The 12,284-nt window shown below is 44.0% G+C and overlaps 2 protein-coding genes across 3 annotated transcripts in view; one reads left to right on the forward strand and one right to left on the reverse strand.

Annotated features, from left to right (window-relative positions):
- The window catches only part of GPR39 (G protein-coupled receptor 39), a 233,289-nt gene extending 227,657 nt beyond the window's left edge, over nt 1–5,632 (forward strand). Inside the window, exon 2 of the mRNA XM_025405119.1 lies at nt 4,180–5,632. Within this exon, the coding sequence (XP_025260904.1) occupies nt 4,180–4,688 (509 nt within the window). The 3' untranslated portion in view covers nt 4,689–5,632. The remainder of the gene's footprint in view (nt 1–4,179) is intronic.
- Nucleotides 3,933–12,284, reverse strand: part of LYPD1 (LY6/PLAUR domain containing 1) — a 31,185-nt gene continuing 22,833 nt past the window's right edge. For both annotated transcript variants that reach the window (XM_025405120.1, XM_025405121.1), the window contains exon 4: nt 3,933–5,360. In XM_025405120.1, coding sequence (XP_025260905.1) covers nt 5,125–5,360 — 236 coding nt within the window. In that variant the 3' untranslated portion in view covers nt 3,933–5,124. The remainder of the gene's footprint in view (nt 5,361–12,284) is intronic.

The raw sequence follows: 12,284 nt of genomic DNA on the forward strand, positions 1-12,284 counted from the left end.
AAAATAATTACTTGTCATTATAAAATGACAAATTTTACAAGGGGGCAAATTTGGTTTTCTTACCCTGAGAGGCTCACCTCCGTTACAGTGCTCACTGACCCATACCTCATATTTGTCATCGGCTGCACCTCTGTGCCTAATGCTCCATTTTCCTAGAGAAAAACTGTCTTTCACAACACAGGAAGAAACACGCCAGCCATTTTTCCCACCTCCAGTTGAGGTAGGGGAAGTTTATCCCAACAGCCCTGCCAAGTAGTTGGCATGATCTGCATTATTCTAGGATAGCTAGACAAAGTTTAGAATGAGAAATGCAAAATACATCCTTGTGCTTTCAGGATTATTTAGGTTTTAAATGATTTAGAGTTCCCTTATATGGAAGGCTTTCTAGGAAAAGACTGGCTAAACCTGTTCCTCACTATAGCTGAGAATGCATGCTCAGAAATTTAATTCAGCAGTGGTTGCATTGTAGTGTAATAAATACAGGCTATGTGGGAGCTTCCTTGGGGCTTCCTTGGTTTGATATGACTGTCTGGGATGTGGTTGTTAAAGGGACGGTTGGGGGAATGGGAAACTGGGGAGTCTTGCTACTCTGGGGAGGGGCTAGGAAGGATTCTTCCAGTGGATGTCCAACACTGTAGACACTAGTCACATGTGTCTGTTCCCAACTGAGGCATACTGTGTGAGTAAAAGCTATACTGGGTTTCAATGACTTAGTATTAAAAAATGTAAGACATTTCATCAATAATTTTTACATTGATTGCATGTTGAAATTACCTGTGAAATAATTTGAGAGTGTATCGGGTTAAATAGTACTAAAATTGATTTCACCCACCTCTTTTTCTCTTTGAATGTGTCTACTAGAAAATTTAAAACTACATATATGGCTCACATTCTATATTTTCAGTGGACAGCGCTGTACTGTATCCATTTTTACATGGTGGACTTGTGGTGTTTACTTTCTTGCTTGTGTTTCTGTATTTTTCAAGCTGAAAGTATGTATAGCAGACAATACTGTGTTTTGAGAAGAAATATATAGCATGGATTGTGGAGTCTGGCAAGGATGTGTCCTAGCTATTGCACTTGGGCAACTAACTTTCTCTGAGCCCACACTCCGTCATTGGTTAAATTAAGAGAATAACTACTTTGAGCTCACCAGGTCAAAGCTCTCCAGGGTTGTTGTTAGGAGTGAGAAATGCATGGGAAATTAGCAGAGTGCTTAGCACAGAAACTGGCATAGGAAAAACTCAGTAATAAATATTCTGCATTTTTGTAGGTTATATCAAAACACCCATCTGGTGCACAATGTGAAAATCTGTCTCCATTTCTAACTCAGGTCTTTGTCTCTCCTGTTCTACAAGTTTGTCCTTGCTATTATATCTACCTACTTTTACACCCAGAAAACCGAACTTCCCCTTCTTTGCCTCATCATTGCGACTCTGAGTTGGTTTTCTGTTAGATTTGTTCACACTGAGCTGCTTCCCACTTAGTTCCTTTAGCTCATTTTTGACTTCAGAGCAGGAATTTTATCCTGGCTACAAACTGCGCCACAACTATCTACCCCTGCCCTTTGCCTTGTACCTGGAGGCTGGGTCTTGCTTTTTACTGAACTCTGCTGCTTTTGATGGGATGATCAGCAAAGGACAATTGACACCAGGCCAGTGCATGTGGGAAGCTGTCAGAAGAGTAAGGGTCACATAAACAAGAGATCAAGAGAACGAGGAGCAAAGACAGGACAGAAGAAAAGCAATGTTATCATTCTCTCCCCTTGTTTCACAAGCCTGCCTTCTCTTCTCACTGCCTTTGTCTGTTGGCTGTAAAAGCTGTGCTATGTTCAGCTCATGGTTAGTACAAGGTGTTTCTCATCGCCTGAAGTACAACCTCCCACGGTATAGCACCGTTCACATCTAAAATGGCACTCAATTTCCATATTCTGGCCAATAACTCCTCAGATGAAGATGGTTGTAGATGTTCTCTGAAATGCAGTGACAGGGAAGAGGAAAAAAAAAAATGCAAACTTTGTCAAAATATGTGGCTTCCTCAGGTATGGTCTTTTTCCTAGTTCCTTCAGAATTAATGAGCCTCTCAGTCAGAGCTGAATGAGATGCAAACAAGGAGCAGGAACTTAAGATAAATTTGGAATAGCACAGGTGGCTGGGGGCACCTGTACTCCTCAAAGAAGTGGGAAAAAAAGTCCCTGATTTCTTACCCATTTTTTTAAAATCAGAAATACGTTTGTTGTTGTTGTTGTTCCTATCCAGCACCTGTAACTAGGTGATTCAGAATAAACTCTTGAATTAAGGTAGTATTTTTTTTTCACCATTTTTTCATCAGATCAATATGTTACCTCACCTATTTTAGTTTTAGATTTACTGGATGTTCTCAGGATAGCAAACTCAAAGAAAAAAATAAACAAATTGGTTTATATTTCAAAGTTTAGACTGGGAGTTGACAGGAGAAACCTGCGCCTTGCTTACATACGGATTTGTGGAGGATTTGAACACAGCTAGGGTCCCCTCCAACAGCAGGGAAGGAATACCCAGGCCAGTGCATACAGGAGGCTCACCTCTGGATGTGTGAATGTGGCTGTTTGTTCCTGGAGCATTTATTGGCTTATCGAGACAGAATTTTACTCTGTCAGCCAGGCTAGAGTGCAGTGGCACATTCATGTCTCACTGTAGCCTTGACCTCCCGGGCTCACGTGATCCTCCCACCTCAGCCCCACAAGTATCTGAGACCAGAGGTGTGTATGTACCACCACGCCTGGCTAAGTTTTTCTATTTTTTTTTTTTTTTTTGGTAGAGATAGGGTCTTGCTATGTTGCCTAGGTGGGTCTCAAACTTCTAGGCTTAAGTGATTCTGCTGCCTTGGCCTCCCAAAGTGCTGAGATATCAGGCGTGTACCACCATGTCTGGCCCCCATTTATTAATAAAATATTTACCATGGGTCATGGGCAGGAAGCATTCATTGCCAACTGTCACTTCCCTGTGGTTTCCTAGAAAATCAGAGGATTGAAAATGTGAGTAAATGTTTCTTACTACAATTGAAATAGAGGAAGGAAGCATTTCTGAAAATGCAAATCCTGCTTTAACATAGCAGTTCTCTACAGGGGAATTTATTCTGGGTGTCTTGGCTTCTTACAAGAAGAGAGCAAATGCTCTGCAGATACCCTGATCATCCTTTTTTCTTTTTGTCACTGTAGCTAAACTCTCAAGAAACCTGTGATTTCAGTTGTTTGTGGTCTGTGTAGCATCTTTATCGCTGTCAGAATTGCAGAACTAGTGGTGGTTACATAAGTTGGAATACAAACGTGGACATGCAAACAAATGTCCATGCAGTAAACTTTTGATCTACAGAAGGGGCCTTTGAGTGGTCTCTTCTCTAGGGCCTGATTTCTTCTGGGCTGCTGACAGCACAGCTCAGAGCTGCAAAGGAAGGGAACATGTTACTGGCTGAACTTGAAGGAAGTTTTACATTTGCCATCTCTGAATAATTCTTTTTCCCCACATGAGGGTGGAAGAGATGATGAATCTAAAAGTGTCTGAAAGAAACACATGTGCTGTTGCGGATATGAGCATCACGATTATAGGTGTGCATACCTAGCATGTATATGTCCAGCAAACATTCTTGGTGACAGGCTATTCCTGATTTTGCTTCCCCTGAAACCGAATGCAAAACCGGTGTTATTAAATATGCTGCTTTGTTGCCAAAGGGACACTACTTCCATTAGATTTAAAAATATCACTAGGTCGTCTTTGTGCGGACATCCTTTAAAATACAAACACTGCTTTATCTAATGCAGCTATACTGCATGTATACATCTTTTTCTTTAAAACAAAAAGACAAAAGTAGATTTATGGGTAACATAAAATGCTTTCTGGATACACAAACACCAATGAAAACATTTTAAAAAAATTGACATCAACCGGTATAAATACACTGTCTAAAGCATTTAATGGTCTTTAACACAGTCAACTCCCCCGGGTTTGAAACAGTGTTAAATTCTCTCTTGCTTGTGGCAAAAGCTGTCAAGTCCAACACTGAAAAAATTGGTACCATTTCCTGGCCAGTAAGCACAGAACAGAGGAGCTAAATATTTTATGGTTTTATTTATTTATTTACTGTGTTCTCATGCTGTATTTTTCTCTTTTCTGTCTCTCCCTCCTGCTCGTGTCTGCCCAGGGCTGATTGTTGTGACATTGGCCGTATGCTGGATGCCCAACCAGATTCGGAGGATCATGGCTGCAGCCAAACCCAAGCACGACTGGACGAGGTCCTACTTCCGGGCGTACATGATCCTCCTCCCCTTCTCGGACACGTTCTTCTACCTCAGCTCGGTCATCAACCCGCTCCTGTACACGGTGTCCTCGCAGCAGTTTCGGCGGGTGTTCGTGCAGGTGCTGTGCTGCCGCCTGTCGCTGCAGCACGCCAACCACGAGAAGCGCCTGCGCGCCCACGCGCACTCCTCGACGGACAGCGCCCGCTTCATGCAGCGCCCGCTGCTCTTCGTCGCGTCCTGGCGCCAGTCCTCTGCAAGGAGAACTAAGAAGGTTTTCTTAAGCACTTTTCAGAGTGAGGCCGAACCCCAGTCTAAGTCCCAGCCATTGAATCTCGAGTCACTAGAGCCCAACTCAGGCACGAAACCAGCCGATTCTGCTGCAGAGAATGGTTTTCAGGAGCATGAAGTTTGAATGAATGTCAAGCGAGGGAGCCTTGAGTGGGAACTGGCCCTCCTCCCCCAAGAAAACGTCACCCTCACTCTGCAGTCTCAAAGTATGCCCCCATCAGGGATGGAATGGACACTGGAGGCTTTGCAAAAGGCAGATGCCCAGCTCAGTGACTTCTAAGGGCTGACTCTGCCAGCATGGCCTTGACCCTGGTTACACAGACATGGGGGTGAACTTTCACTCCACCTCCTTCCTTGAAGTACATACTGACAATTCAGCCAGACTGAATTTATTCAGAATGCTTTACACTGCCTCATTGTTTGCACAGGAACAAAGAGAGAACATGGACTCCCGCTCCCTACCCAGAATAAAACGACACCCAGAAGAAACTCAGGGAGGTGGGGGGTTGGGGGCGAGGGCTGGAAGAACAATGCGGGAGGGGGTGGCATCTCCTTCAGCTTCAGCAGTGTGCCGAGAAGAGGGCTAATTTGAGGAGCAGGATCGTGGTGGGGAGCCCTGGCCTGAGGGCCGAGGCAGAACTTCCCCTTTTCTTGGGCCTTGGCCCGTTGCAAAGAGGGGTGTTGCAGCAGCTGATGCACACTGAGTTCAGTTTCCCTGGCGAGCAGAAGGACTGGTACCCGGCAGAGGCGATGAGACAAGCCGCTGATGACGCACAGGATTTGCGGTACATGATCCCTGCAACACAGACCCAAAGGAGCCGAGTTAATGTGCACTGGCAAAAAAGATACCTGTCCCTCTGTCCAAATCCAAATGGACGGCTCTTCCTTACTCCTCCCCCAGCCCAGAGACTTGGTGAGGCCAGGGAGGTGCTTCGGATTGTCTCACTGATACTCAAAACACACAAGACAGATGGTGAAAGAGACAGGCACTATTTCATTAGTTTTAACCAACCTGTTCCAAAAGCTATTTGAGATGCCAATACCAGTGAATAAAGACCTGTTAAAATGTAGGTCTGTGTAAGTCAGAGTTCACATTGTGTACAAGGCAGGTTTTTTTTTTTTTTTTTTTTGGTTCAAACTGTCTCATGCCAGTGAGGACCACAAGCAGTGCTTCTAGATCTTATCTCTGTTATTGCTTTATAAACGGTCTCAGAGGGATGGCTCTCAGCTATGTGTTGATGAAATCCTGAGGTTCTGTGAAGACAGACCAAATCCCCAAGGGGAATAAATATATTCCTACTGAAGGGATGGACACACCTGGCTGTGTGTCCCTCTCAGTCTTAATTCTCAGATGCTCTGCCCTCAGGACACATGGCCATCTGCCAAGCCAGCACCACGCAGCTAGCACTCAGTGACACACACTGGGTGCAAAAAGGAGTGTCCCAAGACGAACTAGGGGGCCTGTCTCAAAGAGCATGTGTGGCCTGTCAAGCTGCAGTATAGTCATCAAATTAGGGTGTCTTAATCATTTGATTTCTTAAAGGTGGAAGTTTACTCAATTCAAATAATACTAGCTGAACTTATTTAAGGGCTTTCCTTAATAGTCTCTCAGGCACTATTTAGAGTGCCTGAGAGCTGTAGTGTGTCAGCTTCTTCACTACCCCAAGCAACCCTCCGAGGGAGGCCCTCGTGATCACTACCATTTTACAGATGCAAAGCCTCTGGGCCAGAGAGATTCAGTAACTTGCCCAAGGTCACAGGAAGTGGAGCAGCTGGGATTTGAAGCCAGCATTCTGGCTCCATGCTGTCAAGACTGTGTTACTGTATAGCAGCAAACTGGATTACCAATTAACCACAAAAATGGTGGGGATATTTTAGGGGGAGGGGGCTTTAGTCTGAAGATAGCTTTTGTTGTGTGGATATGTATGTGGTTTTTTTTTTTTTTTTTAAATAAGACAGTCTTGCTCTGTTGCCCAGGCTGTAGTGCAGTGGTGCCATCTTGGCTCACTGCAAGCTCCGCCTCCCAGGTTCACACCATTCTCCTGCGGTTCACACCATTCTCCTGCCTCAGCCTCCCTGGTAGCTGGGACTACAGGCACCCAACACCACACTGGCTAATTTTTTGTATTTTTCAGTAGAGATGGGGTTTCGCCGTGTTAGCCAGGATGGTCTCAATCTCCTGACCTTGTGATCTGCCCGCCTCGGCCTCCCAAAGTGCTGGATTACAGGCGTGAGCCACCGCACCCAGCCATATATGTGGCTATTTTAATTATTTTTTTTTGGACAGATAATATTTAATACTAAAGCTAGACTTAGAATTCAGGTCTTAATCCTGTTTGCTGCCTTGCACAGCTGAGGGATATAGCATCCTACTAGTAACCGGGTCTCCTTACCCACTCATTTCCTACAAGTGTATGGGCAGGTGTGGTTTTGGTTTTGGTTTTTGCTCCCTCCTCCTTGAGAATTGCCACTTTGGGTGCTGTAGAAACAGTAAGGAATGAAACTGCCTAGAACTTCCAAGCGGGAGGTAAAGAAGTACTTTAGATTTACCTTAAAACATGCAATTTTATGTCATTTTTCCCCCTCTAACTGCATGTTTGTAGGGACTGATTTTCTAAGACCATTACAAAATCCTGGAAGGTGGCTGCTCTGGTAAGCTAGAGCCGAGGTACAGAGGATGCCTGTATCTATGTGTGGGAGGCACTGTTTGATTTCTAAGCAATACACTTCAGGGCATTGCCCATTTATAGATGTCCCATAGTCTCTACATTTGCCATCCATGGCCCTTTTTAGGAAATCATTCTACTCTTTTTATTCCTAAGTATGAAAAACACTAACTGGCATTTATTTGCCACTTCCTCTACAATGAAGTTTTTTTCTTTAAGTGAATTTTTAAACTTAAAAACTTACTGAATATATTTTTCTCTTTAAAAGAAAGTCAGTAGTGTGAAAATGGCCGTTGAGTACCCCTGCCAGGTCCAGGCCCTCCACCGTGCCCCTGGAGGCAGATGCTGTCATCAGTGTGGCGTGCCTTCTTCCAGGCTGGTTTCTCTACAGTTACATATATGCCCACGGAGAAATTAGGTCCGTGTGTTCGCACACATTTGTTAACAGTATCACAACCTATATGCTACTCTGCAATTTGCATTTTTATTCAGTGACATGGCTGGGAGCTTATTTTTAAGGCGAACTTTGCAAGGTCAAGGATCAGTGATGAGGTAGGTTAGTTGGATACATAGTGTATGTCATTATGAAGAGATGGACTAACGGAGCCATAATCTTTACAGCTGCTGAGACCCTCATATGTCATTAGTCAGAAACAATTTATCTTCATAAGTGGCACCATCTCTGCTCACTGAAAGTTCAGCCTCCTGGGTTCACGCCCGGGAGAGGTACAAGCTCTCAAGTTGGTGGTTCATGAACTGAGGGCACCACAATGAGGTTTTCTGAAGGGGAAGGTTGACAGCTCCATAAGAAAAGGGGCATTTACTAAATGTTCCAAGAGGGAAGAAAAAGAAAGGTATCTGAGGTCAGATAGGTGTGTCCATTGCCAGGATGGCTGCTCCAGGCCAGGCATCCTGAGGAGGCCCAAGGGCCATCAGGCTTCTAGGCATGAGGGCCATGAGGCTCAGGGTAGCTGTGGGCTCCTATGAGCCTCCCTTGCTTAAGGTCTAAGTCTGGAAACTGGCACGAGAGATGCTTTGGGTGAGACTGGATGTGATTTTAAGAGGTTTCTAACCAGATGAAAGGAAATGCGGAGCTAGGCATCAAGGTAAGTGACAGGCAACTGGCTGGTGTCGGGCTATGGAGGAGCTGACTTTGGAGATATTCAAGAAGAAAAAGTGTGCCAGTTCTAAACTGGACAGTGGCAGAGGAAGCAGGTAGGAGTTGTGGTGCTAATAGAAATTGGGAAATTTGAGATTAAAGAGGGCTTTCAGAAAACAAAGGCATTTTACTTATCCTTTTGATGAAAATTCCTGTGGTGGAAATAACACAGTGCCTCCTTTGAGAGAGGTGGGATGGGGCCGAGTGGTGAGGCTGGGGCAGAGGGACTGATATGTGGAAAGGCTGATGTTTGCAGTCTGCAAAGAGGTGGAAATAAGCCACCTCTCCCACGGCTTCAGATAAAGAAAAACTGTCCAGGTTCGTTGTAGGCACTTCAGCGGGCAGGCTGGCGTGGGAACGGAGGTCCAAGGACAAACGGGGATGGTTTTGGGGAATGCTGAGAGCTGCCCTGTGAGGAACATGTGATTGAAGACCACACAGGCTGCTAGGTAGCTTTAAGAATGCCCTTGGGGTTTAGACACGAATGGCTGCCTGCACTGATGCAACTGGTGAAGAAAGCCACAGGAGAGACTCGGAGGCACCTAGGAAGAGGGGGGTATAGAATAAAGACTCACACTGGAAGGAAATAAGGAATGCTGCCAGGCGGGGAGGGGCCCAATGAGGACTTAGAACTCCTGAACAGTTCCATCATTCACATGCTTAGGATAAATTCCAGGTAGATCTAAGATTTAAATGTTGGGGGGAAAGAAACCCATAAAAGTACTAAACGACACTTTGGAACCTTGAGAGTTTTATGTAAGAGTTGTAAAAGCTATTCTATGACACAACACCCAGAAGCCATTACAGAAAATACTGAAAAATTACACTATACACATATACACACAAACTCTGCCTATTGAAATCCCTATATGTAGGATTAAAAAAACAAGTGAAATATTTGAAAAAATAATTGTAATTCCAATCACAAAGCAGGTTTCCTTAATATGTAAAAAGGTCCTAGAAATCTGTAAGGAATAAATAATCAGTAAGGAATAAATAACTCATTAGAAAAATAGAGAAAGCAAATGAACAGACAGTTCACAGGAAAAGAAACAGAGCTTTGAAACACATGAAAAAATACCCTCTCGTATCATAAGAAGAATGCAAATTACAACTACACTGAGATGTCACTATTTATCACTTGGGCAGAGATTTAAAAGTTTATTATGAACACTGTGTTAAAAGTGTATTATAAACACTGCGTGAGTCTTAGAAAAAGGTCCTTTCCCACATTGTTGGTTAGGAGAGTAAATAGGTATAATTTCCATGAAGGCAATGTGGCAATAGCTATCAACATTGCAAATGCATGTACTCTGTGACCTGGCAATTCCACTTTTATGTATGTATCCTACAGACATATTCACATACATACACAATGACTGTACACAAGGTTATTCATGGTAGAGTACAGTGTCATGGCAAAAGAAAAGACCATCACTCTATCCATCACCAGGGCACTGGTAAACTTCCAGTGTCTTATTGGCACAATGCAATTCCACAAAGCCACAGAAAAAGATACTGAGTTTAAAACAAAGCAAAGTATGTCTGGACAGTTCCTTTCTTCCTTTTCTCTCCTTTTTTTTTTTTTTTTTTTTTTTTTTTTTTTTTTTTTAAACGAGTTTCTTTCTTACTATGCTTCAGATGCAGTTTTAAGAGCTTTATGAATATTAACTCATTTAATCTTTGTAGTAACTCTAGCAGTAATCCTCATTTTGCAAGTGGGGAAACTGAGGCAAAAATAGGGTATGTAATTTGCTTAGGGGCCATTCAGGTAATATGTAGTGGAGCTGGGATTTAAGCCCAGGAGATCTGGATTTATAATCTATACTGTTAACCATTATACTACACTGCCTACCATGCTATAACATGCATCCATTGGGGAAAATAAAAATTAAACACACATTTTGCATGCATATGCAGAAAAATTTATGGAAGAATACACAAAAAAGATAACATTGGTTGTCTCTGGTGTGAGATTCTACGTGGCCACAGGAGAGGAGTGGGACAAAACTTTTGACCCTTTCTTACCATTTAAAATCAGAACCATGAGAGTCAAGTATCATTTTTAAAATGACGTAAATAAACACCCCCAATGAACCATCCTCAAATGGCTTCTTTCTCAGTGTAGTACAAGTTCCTTCCTAGCTGTGTCCACCAGAGGGCTCTAGGGAATGACACTCTGAAGAAAAGAGCCACCAGGAGCTGCCCCAAAGTCCAAGTCTCAGGGTCACAGGGCAGGGGTACTTGTGCCTGTGGTTCTCTCCGCTTTTCCTTTAACCCAGACCCCATGAGATCAGGTCTGAGCCTGAGGGAAGAGGAGCTGTGAGTAAAACAAGGGCCTTGTCATGGACTGCTGGTGGGAGCAGACTGGCATAAGGGCAGACAGAAGGATCCATAATTCAAAATGTATAAATCCAACAGTACCACTCGTCACCATGTACCTTCAAAACAAAACACACTTTCACATCCTTAATAGGAAAAAGGTACATTTATACTATACATGGTAAGCAGCAGTTGAAGAAAAGTACAGAGCTCTATTCTGATCTGGAAGGTTCTCAATGACAGTTCCAGAATGATAGTTAAGTATACCATTTAAGAAAGAAACCACAAAGCAATACAATACGTGCTCCAGTGCTGTGTCTGCAGGGGGATGTCTGTGCACACACCTAAGTGTGTGAGTTGCCATCTTTAAGTCATACCACCGCAAGAGGTCCAGAGGCAATGCACCAAACAGTGTGGTCCCTTTAGGGCTGGGTGGTAGTCAGGAACCACTTTTAATTGTTTGACAGGGGTCCACAACACGATGACACATCTCTGAAACATGAGATAGGTCTGGCAAAGAACACCATGGTTCAGCACAACTGCAGCAGCAACATGGGCAGTAAGGGATGGCTGGCTTCTAGCTGGACATGGGCCCGGTTTCCCTGAACCTTCATGGCTGGCCTCAGAAACCACCACTGCCGGGTTAGGGTAGGAGAAGGTCATGACCAAGAACAGGGGAGGGACACCATTTGGAGACTTCCCCAAAGAGCTGAGAGATGCTTCCTGCCTTTCTTCCCTGCATGATTTTTCTCTTAATCGCTTCTAATACACTACATATTTTACTAATGTGTCTTTATTAATAGAATGTAAGCTCCAGCAATCAGAACAGTGCCTGGCACATAACGACACAAGTATTTACCAAAGGAATCAATGAGTAAATGAAGGGAAGAAAAGGAGATGACAGAAGCAAAGCGGATTATTTGAAGGAGGTCCGGAGGTGCTTTTCTGACTGGTTTTGAGTAGGACTTTATTCCTAGGCTGGTGTCGCCTGGGTAACAGAGGTTACATAAAGCTACAATTCACCTCCAGGCCTTGGTTGACAAAGGCAGAACTGTGAGAGGCTCTGATCTTAGTTAACGCAGATGCAGACCCAGAGCTAGAAGTCTCCACTGGTGGATGAAGAGCTGTCCATCAAACGTGGCTTGGATAATCCCAGCTTGGACCAGCTCCCAGCCGCTCCACCCTGCAGGGGCAGAGATGTGTCCTGCCAAGGCCAAGTCATTTCTCACGGCTCTAATCCACAGACCAGGAGTGTGCCCGTGGAACACACCACCCACTATCACCAAATTAATCAAGCCACCCAGCGTTTAAAACTTTAATCCTCTTTAAGTCTTTAGAGAGGTGATGGCCTCCTGGGGGCTCTTGGATTGAGACGGGTGGCTACGCGTGCTTGCTTTAAAAACACCACAAATTGTTCTCCCCGAGGAAGTCATTCGTATTAATCTGCCTTATTTATTTGGATGTGAATGATGGGCATGCCAAGGAATGAAGGAAAGGATAAATAAAATACTGAGGTTCCTTCCCAGGCACTTCATTCCACTGTAGCCGTTGTACCTATTCCCTGGGATCCAAG

This window comes from Theropithecus gelada, chromosome 12 (genome assembly GCF_003255815.1).
Source record: "Theropithecus gelada isolate Dixy chromosome 12, Tgel_1.0, whole genome shotgun sequence".
NCBI classification, from domain to species: Eukaryota; Metazoa; Chordata; class Mammalia; order Primates; family Cercopithecidae; genus Theropithecus; species Theropithecus gelada.